Below are 26,506 nucleotides of genomic sequence, written 5' to 3'. Positions count from 1 at the left end.
TAACGGAGACACATCGCCTAAGTAATCGTAGCGCTGTGGAATGAACTTCGGTCGACTTGACAAAATGAACATTTAATGGTCTATCTGTCACACTTTGCGCTTTAATGGCACCTCAATCCGGAGATCCTCGATGCAGCTCGACGGGTACCGCCTTTCTGCTACAAAAAGTTGATAACACGGTTTGTCACGGCTATTGTATATCACTATTGCCCACGCGCTTAAACGCTAGACTGAAGCTCGATGCACGCTCTCTCGCTCGCTCTCTCGCTCTCTCTCTTTCTCTCTTGTCTCTTTCGTCGTTTCGAGACTCGCCTAATTGAGACGTTCACGACCCCGTCACGCGACGGTGCGCTCTTCCGTTTACAAACGGGCACGGTACAACGCATCGCGCGTTCTAACTCGCGGCTTCGTTATCATATATATATTGTAGAAGGGAAAACAAAAAACAAAAAAAAATGAATATACAATAATGAAATACACGGGATTCGTATACGCACACGCAATATGCATTGCAATTACGCATATATATGTGTTTGCCGGGATGCGCGTATACCGTCTCTCTCTCTCTTTTGTCTCGACGCTGGCGGACAGAACTCGTGCCACACAGTCGGTTTTTCTTTATTTTTTTTTCATGTCAACAAATGATATATTTTTAGTGCCTATAGTACGTATGGTTTTACAGTACATTTCTCATTAGATTTAAACAATTACAAATGAACATTCTCAACACTCAAAAACGGAACTAATGTTTCTCACGCATTATTTCTTTCTCTCTCTTTCTCTTTCATTCTTCACACACATTCGCACTTTCACTTCTTTCCCATTCTCTCTTTCATTCTCTCGGCTCCCTTTCTTTCTCTCGCGCACTCTTTCTTCGTTAACTTATTTTTTGTGTCACGTGTGTGCCTTACAAACGCTTATATATTTGGTTTTATGTCCTTGCGATAAAAGATCAAAGATTTTTTTTTCTTCTCTGCGAGCGACTCGTGGTCGCAGTAATAAATCTCCATCTCTCTAATAATCGGGACAATATTTAATTATAACCGTTAATAATAATTAATCGTGTTATTTATTCGTCATAGTAACATCATTGTCACGGCGTTTCGCACCCAAAATTATTTTTATCTATACACATTACAACGCCGTTATTTTTTTTTTGCTTATGTAAATATCTCTATGTATACCGATGCCGGCTGCGGTCTCCATCTTTTTTCTTTTTTACGTTTATTACTCGTCGCTAATTTTACACTCTATCGCCGCGGAACACCGAAAAAATACCAGCGCGTACAATATACCACGAATTTCGGACTCCTGCCCCTTTTCTCTCTCTCTCTCTCTCTCTCTCTCTCTCTCTCTCTTTCTCTCTCTCTCTCTCTCTCTCTCTCTCCCCTATCGAGGAAAAGGATAATATTTGTCTCGCCTCGGAAATTCGTAATTCTCGGACGTCGATTACGACGTGTGCGCAAATAACTTCTGTGCGAGGGATTGAGGTCGCGGGACCTGGGAATCCGAGGTTAAGAAACGTATCGAAAGCGTCCATATATCCATCGTCCGTTAACGATCTATTCAGATCCTTGGACTTTGAAATATCGTAATACGGAGATCCAAGGATCTCACGGATCGAAAATTCTCAAGATTTAGGCATATATATGTATGTATTTAAGAACCTCGGGGAAGAGATCCTAAAATCGGATTAATACGATAATTAATTTCTATATCATACTTCGAGATTTCAGAATCCAAGGATTTAAGGACCCAAAGACTCAAGCATCCAAGTATTCGGAAATTTCGCGACTCGAGAACACAAGAATCAACGATTCCCGGGATTCAAGAATCCGAAGGTCCGAGAGTTCAATGCTATTTCCCGAACCCGAGGGTTCACAGAATTTGTGGAACTGAAGGATCGATGCGGATCGGGTATCGGAATTCAATTCGCAAGAGATAGGCATGGGATACCTCCCCTCTCGTTTTCTTCATCTCTCTCTCTCTTTTTTAAATATGGTATTAGATAAACGTACGCACATCTGCACTTCTCTAATTAATTCCTCGTTATTACAACAAACTACGCGCAGAGCTCGGGGGCGTCGACGATCGGGCACCGGAACAAATCGATTTGTTCACCGCAACGTTATATCGCGGCGAGAGTGCGGACCGATTGCGACGGACAGCATCCCATTTAGAATGCACATTTAGGACGAAACCCTCGTTTGGACCGGCGCGCCCGTCGCTTGCGGTTCTGTACAACCCTTTATATACTCGTTCTCTCTCGCCCGAGACTAGTAATTAGTGATAACAACTATATCAGCTCTAATCGATTATTAATTTCCATAGTTTTATCGCCAACTACCGCGCTACTTCTCTCTCTCTCTCTCTCTCTCTCTCTCTCTCTCTCTCTCTCTCTCTCTCTCTCTCTCTCTCTCTCTCTCTCGGATTGCGTGCGCCAATTAACGTCGTCCAGAGTGAATCCCCGGAATTTTCGTCTTTAGTTCAAGCCAAACGGTTTCCGAGAAGCGTCGCGCGAATCCGGACGAGGGCCGAAGAGAGAAAAATCCTCCTCTTTCTCCATACGCACACATACGTCTCGCGCGGAAGTGGTGTCCCGATCGTCGACGATCGCCGGCTCGGCTAACAATACCTTACGCGATCAGGACGCACGTTAAAAAGGACGACGACGACGATTCACTACAAATTCTTCGTCCTCAATTCACGATTAGAGATGCTCTCGCGCCAATCTCGCACTACGCATTGAAACTATCGACAGTATTTTGCCTTCTCCCCGCGCCGTGTCGCCGGCACTGTCGTGGACACTCGTCGTGAGAGATTCGTAAGAGTACGATCGCGAGCGATCGATTCGCGGATACAGCGGTCCGCGATATTAGATCGGGGAAGGAGAAGAAGGGCGCAGAACGCGAGAGGTCCAACTCGTTTCTCGCCTCTCCTCGCTCAGGATTCTCCGCGAAAAATCCTAGCAGATTTTTGCAAGACCCAGAGAGCCACGAAGCGTTCTGTAAACTCGAATCTAAACGTGAATCCACGGAAGAAAGGGTGGAAAAGTTGACTCAAATTATATCCATCATTTCGGTATTAAATGCAGTCAATACGAAAGAGATAATTTTTCTAGGAAGATATTCTTCTAGGAAAAGTCTTTTGAAAATAATACCGCGCGGTGAAATCGCCATTTAATACCAGAAACGATTGAATGGGTGTTCGTTTCGCTGGTCACGCGTTCCGTTAGCTTTGCCAATCGCGTTATTTTTTCAGCGCACATAAAGGAGACTGCGCTTTTAATATTCGACACCTCGATCGAAACGTTTGCAAAATCGGAATATATTCCGCAACAGCGAGGTATTTCGCGCAGGATAAGCGCTCATCGATTTTCCGAGTCAACATTTGCAACTGCCAAGTGCTCCAAGCGACAATTAATCAATTATCCAATCCGCAAGAACATCGAGATTGTTAATAAATCAATCGTATTTATCCAATAAAAAAAAATCCACCGAAATCTACCGCGACTTGATGAGCGATAATACTGATAAATTAGTCGTTTATTCAAAAATTAATGCAAACCTCGAGGATCTTAGCTTCTCTCGAAATTTCGTCTCGCTACGCTCTTCGCTACTCGACTCGCGTTACTTGAAAAATAAACGTCTTCGGCGCCTTTCTTCGCCAATATTATCGTTTCGCGACAGCACGGGCGTCATTAATCATTTCAGATATTTCTCGAGCGATCAGCTTCTCTGTTGATCGAGCATCATTCAGCCAAGATATCGGTAGCTAGCCCGGTGCCAACAAATCAGGTTACGGAGACTCGGGTTTCAGAGTGGCCGATATTGCCCGGTATCGCTGTTCCGGCTAGCCGTTCACGGAGAATTCTCCGGAGAAAATTTCCCGCTCGTGAAATCGCAGCGATAATGCCGTGCCGCGCCGCACGAGGTGAATACACGACGAGTAGTATAGCCACGCGAATTGGCTCGTTATAGGCCAAGGAGGCACACACCGGTCGTCCGAGCTCTATGGCGCCGTGTATACGCCTCATTTACCCGCCGTCGACGTGACTTCCGGCGAGATTCAATGGCCGTGGCGAAGTGTCACGACGGCCCGTTTCCGCACGGCGGCCTTATCGCTCTTTGCGGAAAATCGTCGTGTTATACACCGGAGCCCGAGCGCCCGCGCCGATGTGTATATAACGAGCGTAAATCAGAATATCCTACTCTCGCGAAGGAGGACGGCAAAAAGTGGATGTGCTGCCAATATTATCCAATTAGAATCTTTAATCTCTCATCTGTTCTTAATTCGCGGTAGTTTGGACTCCCGTTCTCGAAATGTGCTCGCAAAGTCTCGGCCGTCGTTTAAATTTCTCGTTTAAAGAAAGAACGAGCGTCCCGAGTTAATCCCGCGTGTATTATACCCGCGTCGTCGACGTCGAAAAAGAGTGTCAACGGTGTTTTAGCTTTTCAAAGGGTCGTCGCCGGGCTTGATCTTGCCAAACGGAGTGCGAAGTGCCTTTTATCTCCGTCAATATTATCTCAATGCAACCCGGTCAAAGATGTTCTTTCGGTCTTTCCTCAAAGTCCGATCTTCCGACGGCCGTATTTACACGAGATATATGTGTGGAAAGCGGCGCGATTTAACTCCGTTTTCTAATTCGCGTGTGTAATGTAATCTTCTTAGGATGCGCTCTTTCGATAATCTGGGCGAATTAACGGGCAAACGAGGGAGAAAAAAAGTCGAGCCGCTCGCACATCCCGGGAACTCGTTTGGGAGTTTTCATTTTCCTGTCGTCTGATGTCGTTCAATTCGAGAGTGTCCCATCGAATTTCCACTTCTCCTCTCTCCCTTTCAACCCCTTTGTGTAACGGGGACTGCGTTGAAAAGCGATCGCAAAATCGTAGGCGGGATAATGGAAGACTATTGAGAAAATATGAAAAAGGAAGCGCGATTCTCTCTCGTTTTCGAAATTATTCGAGGATTTTTGTGGCGTATCACCGACTTTCAGTTATCCTAATCCCATGAGATGAATGCCCAACGTGGCAAATTAAGGGTGATAATTAATTTAATATTAATGAATAAACGTTAGATAGCTTCCCCCGCTTTTTCCCGCGCCAACTTCTGGGCGGATCAAAGTCGTGCCCAAGTTTCCTCCTTGACAAGTGAACTAATCGAGGGGAGGGACGCCTAGAAGGCCGATCGAATCTCGGAATTTTCCTACCCTCCATCGCGTCATCTCCACGACCACAAATCTCCTCTTATTTCGATCGATTCAAATTTATCCAAACTCTGCTCCCGGTAACGCGTGATTATACTATCTTTAGCAACCTATTAACAATCTTCTATCAAGCTCCAAAGGATTACTTTCCACTTTCGGATATTGTTAGAGGAACAATTAATTTTAATATCCGAAAGAACTGGTAACGCACGAGAGAGTAGAATAAAAATTAATTAAACAAACTTGTGGAAAGTTATCTTATTAAAACGGGGAAAATATTTTCAACGAATTATTCAGAGAATTATTTTAGGAGCAGAGTAATAGAGAAGCGAATTATCGGGAATAATAGAAATATACTTTTCTGAAAGAAAGAAAAAAACTGTTACTTCCTTCCAATTGTTTAGCGAAATAATTTACAATACGATTATTCTGTTGTAAATCAATCTTCTCCGTTGTCGATCAAAGTTTAAGACGAGATCAAAGGAAACAACGGTCCAAAGTTCTCGGGACGAGGAAGCAACGGCGGAAATGGAATGGTAAATCTGCCGCGAGGAAGACGAAAGGAAAAAAGGGGCACTTCCGGACGTTGTTTCAATCCTCTTCCCATCGTGCCATTCGCATCCCCGTAGCATGTTCTAATGGTGTCCACAGCCTTCTCAAACGCGTGTACTTTCCTTGAAGCGACAGTAATTCTCGTCGCTTTACAAAGAGCTTTTTGATCTCTCAGTATTTCCCGCTCGAAAAAGAAGCGAGAGAAGACTCGAGTAAATGAGGAAAATAAAAAGGGGAGAATAGATCCTAGACAAAAGTAGACTGTTAAATCGACAAGCGATACGCAATTCGATTAACGAAAGGCGGCTCCTCCCTCCTTCGTCTGGAGAAGCTCTATCGTATTCGGATACAAATTAATTTACAAATCGCCTGTAAATTAACAAAACCCTGCCATTTTTTCGAATTAAACTCGCGATTACTTTCGTTACATACATATATAATAAATCTAGTCCTATCGCGCCGCGTATCGAATAACGTAAGCGTATCGAGGCGCACCGCGATGTCGAACCGCGAAAACGCAGCGTGGCCGATATTATCGATTTCGCAAACCGTAGCAAGTACCGAGCCCGCTTCGAGGCGGGTGGATTAATCCATAGAGCGGATATAGGAAGAGAAACGGGGAGGGAACGATGGGTCGGGGCGCGCGCGCGGGGTGCTTTAATACGACTGTGAGAGAGCGTAACTTCCCCGTCGACGTCGCTATTCATTCAGACAATCTCGGAACATCCAACGTCTTCACTTCCGCGGGCAAATCGCACTTCTGCGGCTCGTTCATTGCATTATTACTCGTGCTTTAACACGGCTCATCGGATAAATTAAACAGGTACGATCTCTCCGCGTACGAGGAGAGAATTGCATCGTCGCCGTCTTTCACTCGAGAACGAACTCACCGGAGCGCGCAGTGTGTCGTCGACGGATCGACCGCCAATTGTGCTCGCTCAGAAATCATCTTCCGTCGTAACCAAGTAACGAGTTCCGATGTTTCTAAAGTGCCGGATTTCAAGGCGAATTATTCTCGATTTGTTTAATTTATAATTTTGATAATTGTGCGTTTTTCTATATTTTGTAATTAATGAAATATATCCTTTTAGAACGAGGCTCAATATGAATATGTATTTTATAATAGCCTGAAAGTTTTTCGAACGTGTGAATCGTGTAATGTCCACAATTTAATATCTCAATTCAAAATTTAAACTTGCCTCACCTCGGAAATTCTCTCTCTTTACGTTTTTTTTTCCTCCCGAGGCAAATTATTCTATGCCATTTTCCTTGCGCCGCGAAACTCGTTTCTATACCCTAAAAGTTGCAACTTCTTCTCTTTCCGATTCCGTGATTATTTGCATAATTCGATTCTTTTTACCGTTAAGTCCCGGCAAGTGAAAAGCGACACGGTACCGACGCAATCTCTCGTCGGTGAGTTTTATCGAGACGGAATCGCGTCCTCTGCTTTAAGTTACTTACATCACGCGTGCATCGCACGCATCCGCATTACGCGTATCTGTCGCGAGCAAACCGCGCGCGAGACTGTCGGATAAGTAACTCGATTAATTAGCGATCAGCGTCGGCTGGGGATATAAACAGTCTCGCGATTACGACAACCACTTAACGAGATCCCTGATGATTTCTTTTGCGTTAATCGCAAAATTGGCGTCTCTCGAGTATTAAAGGCGGAAATGTACGAATTAGTAATTTTATACGGCTATACGATTGAGTGCAGGTGTCGAGAGCTGCAAACGTTTCCTGCGAAACCATGGAAATTTCGATCGCGCGTTATCTTGCGAGATTATTTGCGACAAGCCGTTTCACATCAAAGGAAATAAAGACATTAATTTTCATTAACGCGATTAAAAGATTAATATAGTTAAATTCAAAATCAGCAAAACGCACTATGCAATTCATTGTAATTCGCAGATGATTAATTTTGACGATTAATTTTGAATGAGAAACATGAAGGGAGCATAATGAGTCGCGCCTTCTAATTAAAGTTAAATGAACGATAAAGTGTACTGCGTCAAGATGGAAAATCGTAATCGCACGCTGCATAATTTTCTGTAAAGTTGCCATCAGTCCTCAACGACGCTGCGTCGTCGCGTCGCGACGAAGTGTCCGGGGCGTTGAATTCAACCCCTGTTTTAAGGGCCGACCACCCTCGGTCGGAGTGTCGAAGTGAATTTCCAGCGGTGAAGTTCCGCTGCGCGCGCGCGTGCTCTATTAAATGAGACCTCAACCGTGTTTTGTAATCGAATATACTCCATTCTCGTTGCAGTAATACAACCAGCAGCTGCGCTACTGACTATGCATACAATACAGGCATTTGCAAATTTGCAGTACAAACGCAAAATCGTACTCGGCGCGGTTCCGTTGATACTTGATACAAACGCAATACGGCTCCCATAATGTATTACATTCCGGAGCAGAGATTTTTGCGGCTCCGATCATCTTGCCTGCGATCGCACTAACGATCTGACAAATAAAATCGCAAATTAAGATTACGACTATACGTAAAAATACCAGCAGACTCTTAAATTAATACTTTATGCATTAATGATTGTATGTTAATAACCAGATTAGAAAGAGAAAGTATAAATCTATTTATGGAAGATTAAACGCGTCGTCGTTTCTCCGAACGCTTCTGTGCTCTTCGAATCTATATCCACGATTTTTGCCGAAAATTTCGTCTCGCTTTTCTCCTGTCCGCACACCCCGTCCTTCTTCTCCCTACCTCGCTTTCTCTCTTTCGCACATTCTCTTTCTCTCCCGCTCGCCAATTCACTGTCATACCCGGTTTTGCGACAAGCATATGTAATATATATACACTACGTTAAACTACGCTTTAAGAGGCCTACTTAAGTAATGGGCACACAACACGAGGGGTTAAGGTATAATATATATATATATATATAATACACATTATATATATATTTATGTGTTACGCGCTTAGATACAACGGCTAATTAATTTTACAACGCGTCAACATCTTTGTCCGCCTTGCTTCCTTCCACTAATTGTAAGTGCATCGTTCCTTCTTTTTCTTCCCGCTTCTCTTCTTCCTCCTTCTTCCCGTCATCTTCTTCTTTGGTTTTTTTGTTAACAACAACAGACTTACTTAACTCTAATTATGTTTCTCGTTTGTTACTTTCTAAGGCCTTGTTGCTAGTATGAATCCTGGCTGTCGCTAAGGCAGTGGCTCTTTTTTCTTCTCTCTCTCTCTCTCTCTCTCTCTTTCTCACTCATTCACTCATTCTTTCCACATTCATCCTTTAACATTCGCAGACACGTGCATGCGTACTCCGAACGAGAAATCGACGATCAGCTTCCGGTAGATCCTTGAGATTTGATTCGCGCGCGAACGCAATTCTTTTTCATAAATCGAACACGACACGCTTCTATTCGGAGAATCGACGATTCGTAAAGAAAGTATCGAAGTTCTTTTCACTTTGTTTTCTACCGCAAAAATTGATTGATTATTCAAATCGAATCATTTTCACTTTCTCCATGACTATCGACGTGTTCATGTTGAGGTCACATTGATAATTGCGAGTCGATTTTATGGGTTCACGACACGGAGAGATAGAACAACGAAGCGAATTAGTCGCTGAACCGAAAGATCAATGTTCGTTTCATAATTGTTAACCCAGCTGAACGTAATCTTTGTCTGATTGATAAAATCAGGCTAAACGGAGATCCGTGTGATTAATGAAGTAGATCACGAGCGAGAAGCGATAAGAAGCTGAGTGTAAAAACCGCGTGTCAGATTAAAGGTTTTGACAATGATGTAATAAGTTTGACAGGAGACTTATTAAACCTAAATTAACGGGTATTCCTCTCGACAGATCGATCAATCAGCCACGAATGTAAATTTCCAAGTGTCTTGAAATTATTACAGTATAACATTCGCCTATCTTGTCATTTGAGTTCATGGATACTATATCTGTCCTTTATAATTGGCGTGATAAATAACATCAGAATCAGACATAGTCTTCTTCTTAAACGTGGCTTTTTCTATATTAAATCGTTTTTACGCTTAAATAATGCATGTATCGCGACCATCGTATAGTAAAAGTTTTTATCTCTCGTCTTATATATTCTGATTCACGTAATTACAACGTCGGGACACGGCGAGAATACCGCGCTCTCGACTGTATCGCGAGTACGATATTATGATGACACCTAATAGCGATAATAAGGCTGGAGTTACACGGTCCGCGCGCACCACACCTCTCGCAATAACGAGGAGTATTATGAAATCCGCGGACAGCGCTGCTATTACTCCGCAAACGAGTATTTACCGAGTGCGCCCATCCTCTCATCGTTTCCGGCCTCGTCGAAACGAGAAATTCGCTCGTCATCCGAGCTCGTGCGACCGTGCGAAAACGCGAGTTCTGTATAACCTCGGAGCTAGCGGAGTTAGCGTTAAAGCTGTTTTCGGCCGGGAGACGCGTATCATTTCGCTGATCTTCGGAGCGAGTATCTTATATTTAAAATGAAGAGTCGCAATTACATGCGACAACTTTCGATAACTCAGTTTGTTTAGAACGATATGAATATATGCGTAAGAGTTGAACACGAATAAGAGTTTTAAGTCAAAATAATATCAGCTTACGATATTCATTGCTTATTTTTTTCTCAAATATGAATTTATAAGTAAATAATAAGCATATAATATATAATTGTATCGTGCAGCAACGGAAGGGTTTACAATTTTATATTTCTTGAACTTGCTATAATATCGCTCGAAGATACCAAGCTTCGACAAAGGGGGTAATAACGCGCCGTCATAATTTTTCCCGGGCCGCGGATCTGACAAGGAGTTATTATTAATCGAACTATGGACCACTTGAAGATGACAGCGAAGCTTCGTTGAATTTGCATTACCGCTATCCTCGATACACGGAAACTTGCGCCGCGAAACTTCTCTCAGACATGAAATTGCTCTCAGAAACGAAATTGAAGTTCTTAATATAAATATTTCATCCCAACGCAAATCTGTTATTTATATATACATATATATATATATAAGCTCGTAGAATATAAAATATTGTTGTAAATAGAATTATAAATAAAATGGAAACCACAAATTTGCTCATTCCGTGTTTTATAACTGCATACAGTTAAGCGAAAATTATTAAAATGTTTATTATAAAAAAATTACGTATTATCGCTTAATGTGAGGGATTTCGTTCGATCAACGTTAATGTCGCCGTACTTGTCGGCGATTCGTAGGAACCTGTCGGCCCGGGCATTCGCGCGCGGGGACCTTCGGAACACACATCCGAGGAGATTTTCGGAAAAAGCACAAGGGTTGGCTGGGCGGCTCACATCTCCGACGACGGCAGCCACGAAAAGCCGCGGTGCGTGAAATTGAATTTTAGGTCGCTCGACTCACTCTCGCGCAATATTCGCGGCTCCCCAGTATTAACCCCCTTCCCTCTAACCCTATTCTCCCGGTCTCGTTCTCGTCTCTCCGCGTTCCCGCACACATCTCCGTTGCGAAGGGGAAGGGCCGGTGAAGAGCGGGATACGAACGTTTAATCTGAAATTACGGAAACCTTTGAGGCACCGGAACATCTTCTTCTACTTCTTCGCGCGTCAAAGCAATTTCGCGGTTTCCGTCGAAATTCCGCGAGATGACCGTTGCCGCGACCCTTCCTCCCCGACCCACCCTCGTCCCACAGTCTCTTTCTCCTCGTCTTCTCCCTCGCAACTGGGTCGGCCGCGGTAATATCGCGAATAACGAAGTTTGCGGAAGCAAAGACGATATCATTAACTGAAGAAAACGAGTGACGCGGCAAGCAGAATTAGTTTTAAGCGAAATCATCTAAATTGACGTTGGAAAAACATCTGATTAGTAATTAGTAGTTTGAGGTGTAAATCAGATAAATCTTATTAGTTAGCGCTTGTCTGTCAAATAATTTAACGATGTCGTCCGTGTCAAAATATAGTTATATCAATCGAAATTATTCTGCAGATAAGAATTTAATAATTTCATATAATTATTCTATATACTCTCATGATTACTTCAGATTCAAGTTTCGGATATAGACTTTAGATTCGACTCTTAACTGGCAATGCGAGTCCATTACAATCTTGCAACTACAACGCTATCAAAAGAATCCGGAAAGAAATCGTCGTGAGTGTTACAAGGATCTCCATGAGTGCTCTTAGACTTAACTAACAGAAAAGTCCGAGTTCTTTTCTTCTCTCTCTCTCTCTCGCTCTCTCTCTCTCCCTTTTTCTCTCTCTCGCAATATATCAATAAAAAAGTTTATTAGAAAAAGGACGAGCAAAAAAGGGAGGTAAAGGAGCTTGCAGGATCCCGCTGAATCATTCGCGTCAGCAGTTAAGAGTTAAATCAAATCAAATCTATTGATTCGAGCGAGAGGCTGACCAATTCAGAAGTGAAAACTACCTCCTCTCTCCCTTCTCCTTCTGTTTCACCCCTTTCTCCCGATCTCCCTTTCTCTCTCGCGCTCGTGCAGCAGCATCTCACCTCTTTACCGTCTCGTTAGAAATCAGCCTCGTAGGGACCTCCAAAAATGCAGGACGCAAAGACGTGGATGTCGGCGTCGTCGAGAACGACGTCGGCGACGGTGGCCTGTTTTATGCGGACGCTGTGTGTCGGGTGATTTGTGTGTGTATGTGTGCGTGGGTGTGTGTGGGTGTGTATATGTATGTGTGTGAGATCAATACGTACTCTAGTTCTCTCTCTTTCTCTCTCGCTCTCGCCTCCTCTGTCCACCCTCCCGCCATTCCTCCCACAAGAGAGCGAGAGAGAGAGGAAGAGAGAGAGAGAGAGAGAGAGAGAGAGAGAGAGAGAGAGGGAGAGAGAGAGAGAGGAAGAGAGAGAGAGAGCCCGCCACGACCGAAACCCGACCGGTCCCCTGGTTCCTCCGAGAGAGATCCACCTTCCACCACTCTTTCACCCTCGCCGAGCCCGCTCCTCGCCGCTGCTCCACCGCCGCTCTCCGCGCTCTCTCGCTACCCTTAAGCCGCCGCTGCCTTCTCCTTCGCCTCGTCTCTCGACTACCTTGCACCCCTTTTCGCTCACTCGTCGCTCTGCTCGCGGCTCGTCTTTCCCTACCGTGACCATCCTTCCCTTCCGGCCGGGATTTATTGCCGTTATTATTTTAACGCCCGGTGAATGATTCGCGTCGAGAGGGTGGACTCGCTCGCTCGCTCGCTCGCTCATTCGCTTCGCACGTGACGCGCCGTAAAACACACACCCATCCGCCCCCGCGAATGAGCGTGCGGGCGAGGAAGGTAGACTGCCGCACACAGGGTAGGTAATTCGAAACTCGGCGACTCGACCGGGTGTCGGGGGGTGTTTTTCGGGGCTCGCGAGCCTGTCGGGGGGGAGGGGGTTGTGATAGCGAAAAAATGGTGGATCCGACGGCGGGGGGAGGAGAGGGGGGGGGGCCGAGGGTTCGGTCGCCGGCAGAGATCAGGAGCGTTTAACCCTCGGCGCCGGAAGATGTATCTTCCCTTCGTTCCTTCGCGCCTCCGTCTCCGATTTCCTCGCCCCCCCCCCCCCCGGGGTCCCCCAAAGCGAGGATCGTCGCGCACTTTTTCCATTATTCTCCATTACCGCGCTCATATGTAATTTCTGCCGACGACGCGGCCACGTTTTTATTCGCCGTGTGTCGCTCACCGTTAGCGTTAACTAATGTCGCGGACGTATTATTTAACAATATAATTAATTATTGACTAATCAGTTCTACTTTTTTTCCTGCGCGTCATTATATTCGTTTTTTATATTTGCTATCATTCCGCTACAATTCCTTTATTAACCGCGTTTGCCTTTATTTGTACACTTCCTCTTACACCTCTTCCACACAACTGCACGCTATTTCGGTCCATCGATCCGACAATTCATTAAAGTTCCACGCCGTCGGTCGATCAAATCTGCGGTTTTAGTGTCGCGCCGTTTGAATTCACTCGGAACGAAAAGCGCGATCGTCCCGCGCGCGCGACCAGAGGAATTTTATGTTCGTGCAGAGGAAGAGCAGGGATCGGACTCTATTTACGAAAGCGCAGCGATTTTACGACACTCGATGACACTCGATGATAAAAATGTGACGATGTCATTTTTCAAGGATTCAATAAATTTCGTATTAGCTTCCGAGTGCATTTGAAAAGTAATAACAGGTCGCGCAATTGTTTTTCGGCAATTGTTGAAATCTTAAAACCGACGCGAATGCGAAATGGACGACTCTCGAGAGACCCCGAGCGTCTTTATGCGCGAAATGAGAAACAAATTCGTCTGAGCGAAAATAACGTAAGCGTGTTGTTTTTACGCAATCGGTATGATTTAAAGCGCAGTAAACGCGAGACATCCCGACATTTTAATCAGGAGAAAATCGAGTCGGAAATATTGCCCGTTTATGAGGACGCGCCTATTAACAAATACTTCGTATATATGAATGTCCGTGTATTCTCTCGCCCGCTGATATATCTCACGTCGCCGGCCACGGCGCCCCGTTTTACGACTTGGGCAATAAAATGTCAAGGCAATTATTTATCGGGAAATTGCCGCGATACACGTAATGATGTCTTAATGAGAGCCACGCTTTTTAGAACTGCAAACGGTCTTGCGCACGCAAAAACTATAATCATTTACTGATCACTCGATACGTATCGGAGTATCGTATTCGAGATAGATTCTTCACACCGGGCCTGGAGGGCGGTCCACCCCGGAGAGAGTAAAAATCTGTGAGCGTTTTAAATCGCGAAAGAAAAGCAGAATAGCGTTATTTATTTTCTACCCTGAGATTTTTTCTTCAACTTGGAATATATAAAAGCAAATAGAAAGTAATAATAAGAGTAATAAATAACAATGCAAAACAGATTTTAAAAGAGAAAGAGAGAAAAAACTATCCTTTATACTTGAGGGAAAAACTAAAAAGCAAACAGAAGCAAAATAAAATTAATAAGAAATATTACGAGGAAGTTTAACGTGTTACATTAATTGCACGTGTCAAATTAAGACGACGAAAGATAAAATAAAAAAAAGAACTTGAGAATTGGGAAGAGAAAAATAATGAAGCGTACCACAGAATTCCTAAATATTTTTTAGGAGCGTCATACGCGAATTGCGGGCACTGTTCTCCACGATTGTTGCCGCTACCCCGCTATCACCGGAATAAGACAAGAGAGTGAGGGGGAACGAGGGAAAAAGGTGTTAATTTTCGGGAGAAACTCCAAAATAGGAGCCGAGGAAACTTCGACGTCGCGCTCACGGCAAATCCTTCCGAGCGCTTTAAACAAGTTCGTGGATACCTTCTTCTTTCCGCTTTCCACGCGATGTTGTATTTTTATTACGTGTACCAGCTCGGGAGGGTCTAAGTATAGCGCGATTTCAGCGGATTTTATATAAAGGGAAACAGAGAGAGAAAGACACACATCTGTGTAATAAAATCGGGAAGCTGCTAATGCTCGCCTCAGGACGAAAGATGTGACAATATTTTGCGTCAATATTTATGGCATAATGCGACAATATTTACGTTCGTATTAACGTTGTTGCCACTGTTTACTGAATTCTTGTGGAATATGAATATATATATACGGCGTTTTCTCTTTTTCACTCCTCGTTACGTATTTTATTTCCCAAAAACGTTTTCGGCTGCAAACAATTCAAACTGGCGCTTGATTTTTCTTACATAAAAGTCGTTCTATTTATGAGTTGGAGCTATCTGTCCCACGGACGGTGCTCCCTTAAGGACTCGCATTCGTATCATAAAACCGTGCCGTAAAGATACAAATCGGCACTCGCCGAAGACAATGTAAATGGGAAGACGTACACGCGCGCGCGCGCGTGCGCACACGAGATGTTTTTATCGCGAAAATCGCGGCAGCGGACAATCGGATAACAACTGGATGTGATTAAAATTTCAACAGTCGAGTTACGAATCGCGCGCATTAGGCTGTATCCGATGGCAGAAGCTCGCGAGAGAACAATGGGGGATATTAATTCCGTTTCTCTCGCGACGCTTCTCTCGCGAGAAGCGGAATGCAAATTATTCGAGTGCAACGTGGAAACCAGGGATTTGTTGAGTACAGTCGCTATATAGTATATACCACCGTGGCATTTAGCGTTTTCGTAAAACGTACTGAAATAAAAATCGATCGGATGGACCTAGACTCGCGCTAAAAACCTACGTCCAATTTGTAATTTGCGAAACACGCTGGAAGTCCCGATAGGGGAATAAGTATCCGACAGTTTGTATCTATTGTCGCTTAATGAAACGGCTTGTCGCATATTTTTTTTGATTTTATTTCGTATTCGTTTTCGTAACCGCGGACGATCAGCATTCCGGGGATACCGTGGCCCAGGCCACGTATCGCGATCAAGTATTTCTCAGGGGGACACGAGGCACATCGCGACATATTTAATAAACGACTGTATTTTGTGGCAGCGCCGCGAGCTGCCAAATTGCGACTCGCGCGGAATTACAATTCGTGCGAGTTTCCCCCTCGAAGCTACGGGAGCACGGACGTCCGGCCGCGTGTCGCGCGCGAGACGAGACTTTAATCTGCATTGTACAGACGTATAGCCGGCGCGTTCCTCGCGTCGCATAACGAAGAGGACTGCGAAACGAGTTTCTCACACCTCTCCTTTCGTTCGTTCTCCTCCCGCGTCCTCGTCGCGCTTTTTCTTCTTCCTGGATTTTTCCCAGCCGCAAATCTCTCGCCGCACGCGCTGCGGTAAAGCGCGGCTCCTCGCGCTACGCTGCTACTTTCGCTCGCATATATATTTTTGTCTTTTTTCTTCATTTTCTTTTTGTATATTTTAATCGACTGGTCCGAAAACATTGCTTATCAATTTCCTAGAGGTGAATTCGGCGAGACGAACGATCTCTGCGGATCGTTCTTTCTCGCGCCGACGGGGAGGAAATCGACCGGAAGTCAACGTGATCGATGATGAGGAAGTAGATAATAAAGAGGATCTTCGCGGGAGCTGTCGCAAACGAAGATGAAAATCAGCAACGTTAAACCGTTAATTGCTCGACGAACGCGTTACTCGCGATGGCACCAAAATCATTTTGAAGGGATATCAATATCTGTGAGAAGGACGCTGTATTCGCGTGTGAAAGCTCATGATAAGCGTATCAGAGGGATTTTATGTAAAATCATGTCTCACATTTTGTATAATCACGTTTCTCATTATACGAAATCGTGTTTTACGTCGTATTTTCACAAATTTTTTAATAAGTCTTCAAACAAAATGAATTTCGCAAATTTACTCTATAATGGCTCTTACAAAAATGTGTTCCTTTACAGAAAAATTTCCCTTTAAAGAAAAACTTGGTTGACAGATTGACTTTTCACTCTGATAAGTTTACAATGCGTAAAAGATATCGATGTCCCGAGTTTCATTCCGAGTTTAATCCTGCATGAAGAATGCTTTCCTGCGTGCGGATTAAAATGATCTAGTAGTAAAAAGGAAAGTAGATTGTTCCGACAAAAAAATCGCGATTGATTCGATTTAGCGTGTTGATAGTACGAAGTAAACAATCGTGTTACACGCAGGCAGGCCAGCAAGTAAATTCGCGCAAATTTCCGCATTGGGGAAGACTGATGATTAATTTGGCGCCATCCGCAAGCTCGACGCGCGAGTAAATAATTAATAAACTAATTAGCATCGATCGGCTTATGCACAATCTTCTCCCGACCTCGCATATCGCGGCGTCGATCGAAGGTTGCGGGCTCGCTCCTCCTTCCTCCTCGATCTACGAGCCCCCTTTTTCCCCCCTTAATACTCTTTCCTTACATAATTCTACTTCATGCACACTTTTTCTCCTCTCACCCTTCGCCCTCTCGCTCTCTTGTTAAATCGCGCGTGCCTACGAGGGCTTTTAAGACTCATGTATTCCTACACGACATCGCTCTATGTACATTATACACATTTATATATATATATGTATATGTAAAATATATTATATAACCGTATGAGAGAGAGTATACAGATTGCCGCGCCTCAAGTTCCGAAGTTGCACATTTTCAGACGTATTAAAGATAAGAAAGACGACGGGGGAGAATGATTTCAGTTTCGAGGGCACTATCGGACCTTTTTTCTTCCGGATAGATACCCTTTGTGCGTTACGGTACATTTTTTTTTTCTTTCCGTCTTGAACGTTTCTGAGCGCCAGAACACGTGTGTAGACTTTAAATTATATTCACTCAGAGCGCCTCTGGCGCTCAAGCCCCGTTAAGACTTTTGGAGATATATATACGCGACGTCGGAACTCGAGATAAGGCACCCCGTACACGTGCGGTATATTATACACACGTATACAACTATGCGGTAGGTATTGGCTAGAGATATCTCTCTCCCTCTCTCTCTCTCTTTTTAGAGGCTGTGCACGCTGTTCCGCGCTTTTTCACGTCTGCTTTCCAATCCCTTTCGGAGCGACAACGGTTGCCAAGTCGTCTCTTCGGCTCCTCCGTTTGTGCTCCCGTCGGTGCTGCAGCAGTTAGTTAATTGCCGTTAATCAAGGACCGCGTCGAGGCGGCACCGTCATTTACGTTCGTACCGTAGACGTGGCTCAAGACGACGAACAATATCGAAACAGAGGCGAGGGATAATTTAGTCACTTGATTCAGAAAGCAACTCAATTTTCTTCAAACTCTTTATATGTATACTCTCAAATTATAAGAAAAATTACTTAGAAACGTTAATTTCAGGTTTCAAACATTCAGAATCTGAATCATATTATTTTAAATGACTGCAGATGCTCGTGGAATTGCAGACGAAAGAGGAACTTATCGGCAGAAATCGCGGACCGGTCGATGCGCAAGGGTGCTCGCGGGTGCTCAAAAGGGAAGGGAGAAAACAGGGAGGAAACCTAACGCGAACGTAGTCGACGATGGTGGGCCAGTCCGTGTCGAATTATCTATAATACCGTTATCCACTGTAATACCGTTGAGCCACGGCTACGAGCGGCTGCTGCAACGCGGTTTTGCAGCGCAACGAGAACCGTCACCGTGACCGGGACCAGGACCCCGAATTCCCGGCCGCACCAAGCCACGACCGCAGGACCGCGCCAGGTCCACCTACTCTCCTCTGTCTCTCGATGCCCTTAAATGGACCTGTCGATCGAGAGAGCGGGGGACAAGGACGGAGGGTACGGAAACGGAGAAAGGGACGTGTGCCGGGGTGTATGTATGTGTGTGAAATAACGCGCGATCGACGTTCTCTTTGCCGATGGAATTTAGAAAAACATAGGCGAGATGGCGGAGCGAGGTAGAAGAGCGAGATGGAAAATACGGGTGGAAGAAGGGAGGAGAGGAGAGGAGAGGAGTGAATCCCATATCGGTAAATTGACGTGCGATCGACGTGTTTCTCTAACATCCATCGCCTGCAAAGAGAGGATCGAGGGAGGCAAAGATAGATTGGAGGAAAAAAGTCCCACCCGTCCGGGTTCGGTAGTGTAAATTTCTCCTACGAGCTCTGCCAGCCGTTCGATCTTCCTGACCTCTCGAAACTTGTCCACTTAACCCTCGACTACTGTAGCGTATTTGCCAAGAATTTCAGAGAACAAATCGGACACCACCGCGGCAACTGCGCGATGCAATTTATCGACTTCGATATCAGGAGCTCTCCGGTACATCTGTAAATCGCGAGTGAGTTAAACGCGGGGAATCTGGCGTACTTCCTGGTCGATTACCTCGTTCGTCGCGTTTCTTACATTCCGGCACATGTACACGCTGTAATATCTATTTTTTTCTCTCTTTTTTTTTCGTCCTTTGCTCGGTACACACACGCACGCGCTCGTTGGCCCTCGGCAAACAACATCTCCCTTCTAATTTACGCACACACACACACACACACACACACACACACACACACACACACACACACACACACACACACACACACATACGCGCACAGCCGAGTGTATCCGTCATGCGTGTGCCTACGCGGGCGTGTATACACGGATATATACGTATTTACATGTAATCACGCGCGAAAGAAAATCGAAAGTAGGGTAAACTCTCAAGGGTACGGAAAACTCTCGATCACCCGTGATCGATAACTCCCCCTCCATCTTTCTTTATCTCTCTATCTATCTTTTTTTCCCCGAGACTCCTCATTCCTGTGTTCGCTATTTCGTTTATATATAGTACCTATATTCTCTCATGTCATCTATATTATTTATATATTTTCTTTCTCCTTTTTTCACGACGAGGATGCGAGCGGATCTCCCTTTATTTTCCATATTTCTATCTTATAAGTGTAAATTAGTAACAATCACGTTAGACAATGTTTAACAATATACGATTAACACACGCCGGACGCCTCTTTCCTTCTCACTTTTCCCTCGTCCTCTCTCCGTGACGAGCAACCGGGCACACCCTATTCTCCTGCACGATTTCCTGCAATTACAATGATGACGACGACCGTCCACTCTCTTCCCTTTCTTCTCACCTACCCTCCTTCTCTCTCTTTCTCTACCTTCCCGTTTCTCCTTCTCTTTCTCTCGGCGTATTCCTGCAGTGATGACTGTGCCTTTCCGCCGCGCCGTTTGCTATTTACCCTCCCATTCGCTTTTTCCACCCGTTTTCTTATCGCACAGACATTGTAATCGATTGGGCGAAATGCGCTTCTTAACTACGGAGGAATTTCTGCGGTAAAATGTCGGAATTTCCATCGCGATTAATCCTCGGATGGAAATAGCGTTCTATGTTTTTAATTTCATAACGCACGTCTCTTTGGGGAAAAAAAAAGTTTTTCTCATTACTAAAAAGACTAATTACGATGGATTGAATTAGTTCTTCAATTAACGTTGCAACATTTTTTCGTATTTTACTTGCGTGCGGTACGTATTTATCTTCCAATTACATCTGCCATGCATTTTCTCGTGCATAACGCGCGTTCATAATTTTTCAGAATAGATTCTAGCGAGAACACTTTAGCGTTCTCCCGCTAGACTGAGTAAATAGCAAAACGATCGATCGGTATGGACGATCGTAACTCATCCCGAAACAATTTCTCCTCCGACCGGCATTTTCTCCGCGCCCATATATGATGCACTTATGTCCACATGAATATAGATGATGCGTCCGTAAAATACGGATACTAACATGCCATAGCTGCGTTCCCGAGCAATTCGTTACTTGGCTTTCTTGAAATAATAAAAAGATTCAAGACAAGTTATTTGATTACAAATTTCGGAAAAATTTAAATAAAATTTGAATCGTATCATGTATAATTATGTTTATCTTTTTATATCAAAGTTATATATATTTATTTGTTTTATAATATCAAATTTTCTACTAAAAATATATAAATTAATAATATTTCTAACAGAAATGTTATTATAATTCTCTGCATATAAATTTTCTATACACGTAAGAAACAAAAAACGAAATTTTGAAACTTTAATATAAAAATAATATCAAGAAGTAAAAAATAAATTTTTAATGTGTATGTAAATTAGAGGGAGAATTGACAAGTTTAGGACTATGGATTTGACTTTCTTGGCTCTTGATTGACTCGTCTGTCTGTCAGCGTAGATTTGCCGAATTAAAACAAGATTCGCGTATACGGATCGCGCAAATGAATTTTTTGGACTCTCGCGATAGACGTTTCTCCGAAACGTGGCGTAACAGATTATAATCGGATTCGACGACGATTAATCAAAAGCACAACATTCGCGCGCGACTCAGCTTTTCTATCCTCTTTCGTTCTCTCCCAGCTCTTCGCGTGGATCGAAGTTGATTACAAAATTATGCTCTTCGGAGCTTCGCCCCTTTGACGTAATTAGGCCGTATTTGCCTGTCGGGCAATTTACCCAGTATTAATTATTAACGGGATTGTGAAACGTGTCCGTTCGTTTATTTTGAACTCTCTCGAGTCCGGTTAAAAACGTTTGAAAATCGCTTAATTTGAGAGACATTAAACAATAATCGTAATGACAGGCTCTTTGACTTTGTTCTCTTTGAATAATAATCCAAAAAGCTGGAATACAATAAGAGTGACATAAATGTAACTATTAATAATGTGTATATTTCTTTTTAAATCTGTATTAAATTGAAAATCCGAGCAGGTGTTTTACATAATTGTGAAACTAAGATAAACGAGCGAGATCGACCGTTTTCGCAATTATTTGCACGGGATTTACGATCGAGGACGAGATAGGAAACGCTACGAGAAATCTACGCGGAGAGAAAAAGAGAAGAAGGAGAGAGCTGAGAAATTATCTCCCTCTTATCGAAGCAGAAAGAGCCGTCGGCGTCGCGGTGGTTATTCCTCGAGTCGAATCACCTGTTATATCTCCGATCGGAACATGTGTGACACGCGCAAGACGTTTCCCGCAAGCGTGTCTCGCGCAAAATGCGATCGCATCAACGTGAACGAATTGCGCGTACAGTCTATTTTTATTCGTGTGCGGACGTGTGTGACGTGAATGTGCGGCGTGTGCGATCCTAAGATCGAGGACGAGACGATCCGCAAAATCGAACCGTCCGCGGTTTTTCTTCCATGAAACGGCAGATATATACAGATATATTTCTCGGGAGGCTACCTTTGGTGGGTATACGTCTTCCTTTCTATTTTTTTTTCTCCTCCGTCACTCTGTCCGGCCCTGCGTGGCTTCGCACGGCCTCAACAACGAGAAACAACACGAACAATTAACGACTTCTTTAGGCGGTGGGCGAATTTGTGCGTATCGTGTGATCTCCTCCTTACATTCCTCCTCTCGTCTTACTCATCCCTCTTCGTCGTCCTCTCCTTCCGCACTGTACCGCGCGATCGAGAACTTTCCCTCTCTTGTCGCACTTCTTATTCTACATGATCGACGACACCCTCCTCTTGTTTCCGCGCTTTATTTTACGTAATCGAGAACGTCCTCTCTCCTTGCTCTACGTTTTATTTTACGTCGAAGATGGTGGTTGCATGTGCATGTGTATGTGTGTATCCGTGCCGTTAGATACTTTTCCCCGTCTCCCGTTTTTTTTTCTTCTTCTTCTTCTTCTTTCCGGAGAAGGGTTACCCCGAGTCTCTCGTTACACAAGCAGAACGAGCCGTCCCCTCGAAAACTCGACTTTCCTTTGGTTACTGTATCCTACCATTCTTACGTTGCTACACCCTCGCGCTCCATCCGACCGTGTTCTTTTGCCGGTCGTATCCTTTCGATGTTTCTCCCGCTCGTCCGTTCGAGCACAGCTTTAACTTCGTACACTTTTGTTTCCTAAACTACTTCTTCGTATCTTCAATTCGATGGAGACATTCGTAGGATTTTATTTTTTGGTCTACCGTTCCGTTAAATCAGATAAACTTTGACTGTGTCCTGACTTTCTTCGCGTTCGTTTAGAATTTTCGCTGGCGCAATTAATTCTTATCGTCCCCGCCCCTGAAATCGACTCGCAATTTCTCTGCTCTCGCGACAGATGGAGAATCTTATCTCGAGATATTACATCTCTAGATGCTACATCTCGACATATCCCAAGAATGAATGCACGAACTTCCAAAAAAGAAATCGTCGAGCGAAATAAGGAATAAAACGATAGTCGATAAGGCGCGAGCGAAAGGAACGAAATGAAGAATGGAGTGTAACGGATAAAGGGAGAAAGGCGCGATCGAATCGAATTTGAAATGTAATAAATCTGTCGCAAACTCCGAAGGGGAAAAAAATCGATGACGCTTGAAATCACGGCGAGCCTAAAAGGAAGTCGAAGTTCTGGCGCTCCTTCGCGTGAAACGAATCACCAATATGTGATCTCGCGCGACCAATCACCACGCCGTCCAGCGCCGACATCGCCTTCCGCATGGCCGATCTCGATAATCGAACGCATCGCATCGCATCGCGTCGCATCGTATCGCGTCGCGGTGATGCACCCGAGGATCGAAATGCGGAACGCAGGACGGAAGCTGAGATTTTCTCGGAATTTTGCCTGTTTTTTGCTTCCCCGACGCGACGAACGGAAAAAAAGTCGACTCTAAAATTTTCCCTCCTCTACTCTTTGACCCCCCCCCCTTCATCTACTCTTCTCGATCTCGATCGACAAAACCATCCCTCCCTTCACCGTCCGACGTTTCCTCGTTCTCGTTTCTACAACGTTTCTCTCTCTCTCGGCCCGTCACTTCTCTTTCTCTCTACTTTCCCTTTACTTATCTCTCTTTATCCTCCCAATCCTATCTCCTATCACTCGCACAAATACACATACACGTACATACACATACACACACATGCATATACCCTCTCCACTTCGACTCAGTCCCCGTTACAGGTCTATGTTTTAATATTTACGATTATTATTTGCGGTAATGTCTAAACGAACACATATTATATCGCGATAACGTCGTGCTTATTTATCATCCCGTGCCACACGTTTTCTACACTCTCTCTCCTCTCTCCAGCATGTCCACATCGGCTATATAAGAATATACCAATCCCCCTCCCCTCCCCCTGCGTTCAAAATACCACCCTCTCTCTGGCCGAAGAAACTACCTATCTACGGTTTTTCTTTCTTTAATGTTGCCTCATTAAAGTTTAACGACTTATACCCCAATGTGTATGTGTTCTTTTGTGTGCCTATACGTCTGCTTTTGTCAGATTCTGCAGCTATTCTCTTTTATTATCTGCCCCTCCTTTTATCACCCTTACTTACATACATACATATACACACACACACACACACAACACAGGCGCGCTCTCTCTCTCTTTTCTCTCATTTTTTCACTCTCTTACTCGCATCGTGTGTAACGTATATATAATTTAATATATAATAATAATTGTGTCGTTATCATTCTATCGTTTACTTTAACGTTACTCTTCAATCGTTTCTCTTTATATATATAATATATTTATATATTTATATATTTATATATTTATATCGTTTACTCCATTATTTAATTCTTCATTATTATTTCTCATTATTATTATTGTTAACTATATTATTATTCATTATTTATTATTTTATTTTGTTTTATTCATTATTATTGTATTATTATCATTATTAATAGCTCTAGACATTACGTTTCCTTCGTTCTCGGTTGTTCTTGTCTTTGTGGTTGATGAAGTTGTTCTTTGTTGTTCTCCCTTTCCTCCCTCTTTTGCTCTAGTCTACGGAACCGAAGTCGTCGACGAGACCGGCCCGCGCTCCCCCACTTGTGTGATCCTTGGATCCCTTCGCACCCTGCTACTTCCTCACTATCCTCGCAGTGCTGTGGTGTTCTTTCTACCCGTGCAATATCCCGGGGACATCCCCCGATCCTTTGTATACTTCCTCCGTATTTCGCCCGACGAGACGTTTCGCTACGTCGATCTGTCCTCGATCGAGTTTCGCTTCGATCGAGTCTGCGCGCTTCTCGAGTACTCCGGCACCGTGGAGACAAGCTCTCGCGGACACCTCGCGATAGAAGAAAACCCGTACGATCCTGCGTATCCAGGAAAGCGAAGCTGTGTCCACCCTATGGCGGGTCCTTCCTGGATATCAATTTGGCCGACTTTTCGACGTCCATCCTGAGAATCCTGGAAAGATCCCTTCTTCTCCCGCGTCGTCGACGTGCCGCCCCGTGAGTCGCCGGATGTTTCCTCCGCAGGACAAGCTTCGTGTACCGCTCGCCTGTCGATCCACATTTTCGCCACCGACGCCACAACCACCACCAATCGCGACACCGACACTTCGCCACGAACTTAAGGAACAGCTCGAGAATAGCAATCGACACGCGCAAGACGGACCGCCGGGACGCGACGCCGAAACGGCGAAGAAATTTCCAGCGGAAATGCCGGCTGCTGGACCTCCTCCAGGACCTCCACCACCACCACCCACGACGACGGCACTTCATCACCGCCCGTCCGGGCATCCCGAGGCAACGCACGACGGCAAGCCGGTAGATGCCGGCCGAGCGTGGACCGAAGGAAACGCGAAGATCGTTGAAGGCCCTCCTCAGAACAAACGCGCCCGAAAGAAGCAGGCCGGAACCGATCAGCCGGAGGAATCCGGAGGGACTCCAGGACACGGCGTTGTACTGCAGCGCGTTCGCAGGGAGGGTGATCAGGATCGAACAAAGCCAGAAAAGTTGAAGGACGATCGGCGGGCTCGGTCGGCCGGGCGAGGACGCGCTCGATATCGAGCCGATGCGACCGCTGCCGCAGAACGCCGTGTCCTTTTGGCCGACGGTGGTGGTCGAAGGTGTCGTGGTGTTGGTGTCCTGGTCGTCGCCGCCGTCGGTGGACGTTTCCGGTTGGCCCGCCTGCGAGCCCGGACCTGCGGTCAGAATAATCGGACCATTGACTTTTAGACGAGAATTATATCGATCAAATAAATTAAACGGAAAATTCTGCAGCTTTTTTCGGTATCGGGAATTGTATAGGACTAATTAGCCAAAGAGCTGCTCAAAAAAAGATGATTCTATTCTTGCAAATTTCTCGGAATATAATCGCTTAAATATCCGCATCACAATTTATATATTTGCAAATATAGATATTGTACTGTAAATATTTATAAATAAAAAATGTGAATTAAGTAGAGAGAAGTGCCATTTTCGATCAGGCTGGATCCTGATAGCCCAATAATAATATTTTTGTGTGAATATTTTAATACTTTTTCCAACTTAGCAAACTGTTCAATTATTTATCGGTCTTAAAATGCATTCTCTGTTGATTACAGTAAATCTATATACTTAAATTGTTAATCGATTTAATTTTTGATGTTAATAAGCATCTTTTGTAAATCATTTTGCAATAAAGAATTTATTGCGAAAAATATCATCCCAGCCAGGGTTCAAATCTGGACTTTCCTCCA

At 44.4% G+C, this 26,506-nt stretch overlaps 1 protein-coding gene across 1 annotated transcript in view; it reads right to left on the bottom strand.

Moving 5' to 3' along the window:
- Positions 1-81: 81 nt before the first annotated feature.
- Mid1 (calcium-permeable channel component Mid1) overlaps positions 82-26,506 on the bottom strand; it is an 89,222-nt gene continuing 62,797 nt past the window's right edge. Inside the window, exon 4 of the mRNA XM_071697394.1 lies at positions 82-25,969. Coding sequence (XP_071553495.1) covers positions 25,170-25,969 — 800 coding nt within the window. The 3' untranslated portion in view covers positions 82-25,169. The remainder of the gene's footprint in view (positions 25,970-26,506) is intronic.

The sequence above is a fragment of the Temnothorax nylanderi genome, unplaced genomic scaffold (genome assembly GCF_030848795.1).
Source record: "Temnothorax nylanderi isolate EJ_2023f unplaced genomic scaffold, tnyl_v1.0 TNYL_tig0012_pilon, whole genome shotgun sequence".
Lineage (NCBI taxonomy): Eukaryota > Metazoa > Arthropoda > Insecta > Hymenoptera > Formicidae > Temnothorax > Temnothorax nylanderi.
The sequence above is the reverse complement of the archived record's forward strand: the minus strand, read 5'-3'. Positions and strand labels throughout refer to the sequence as shown.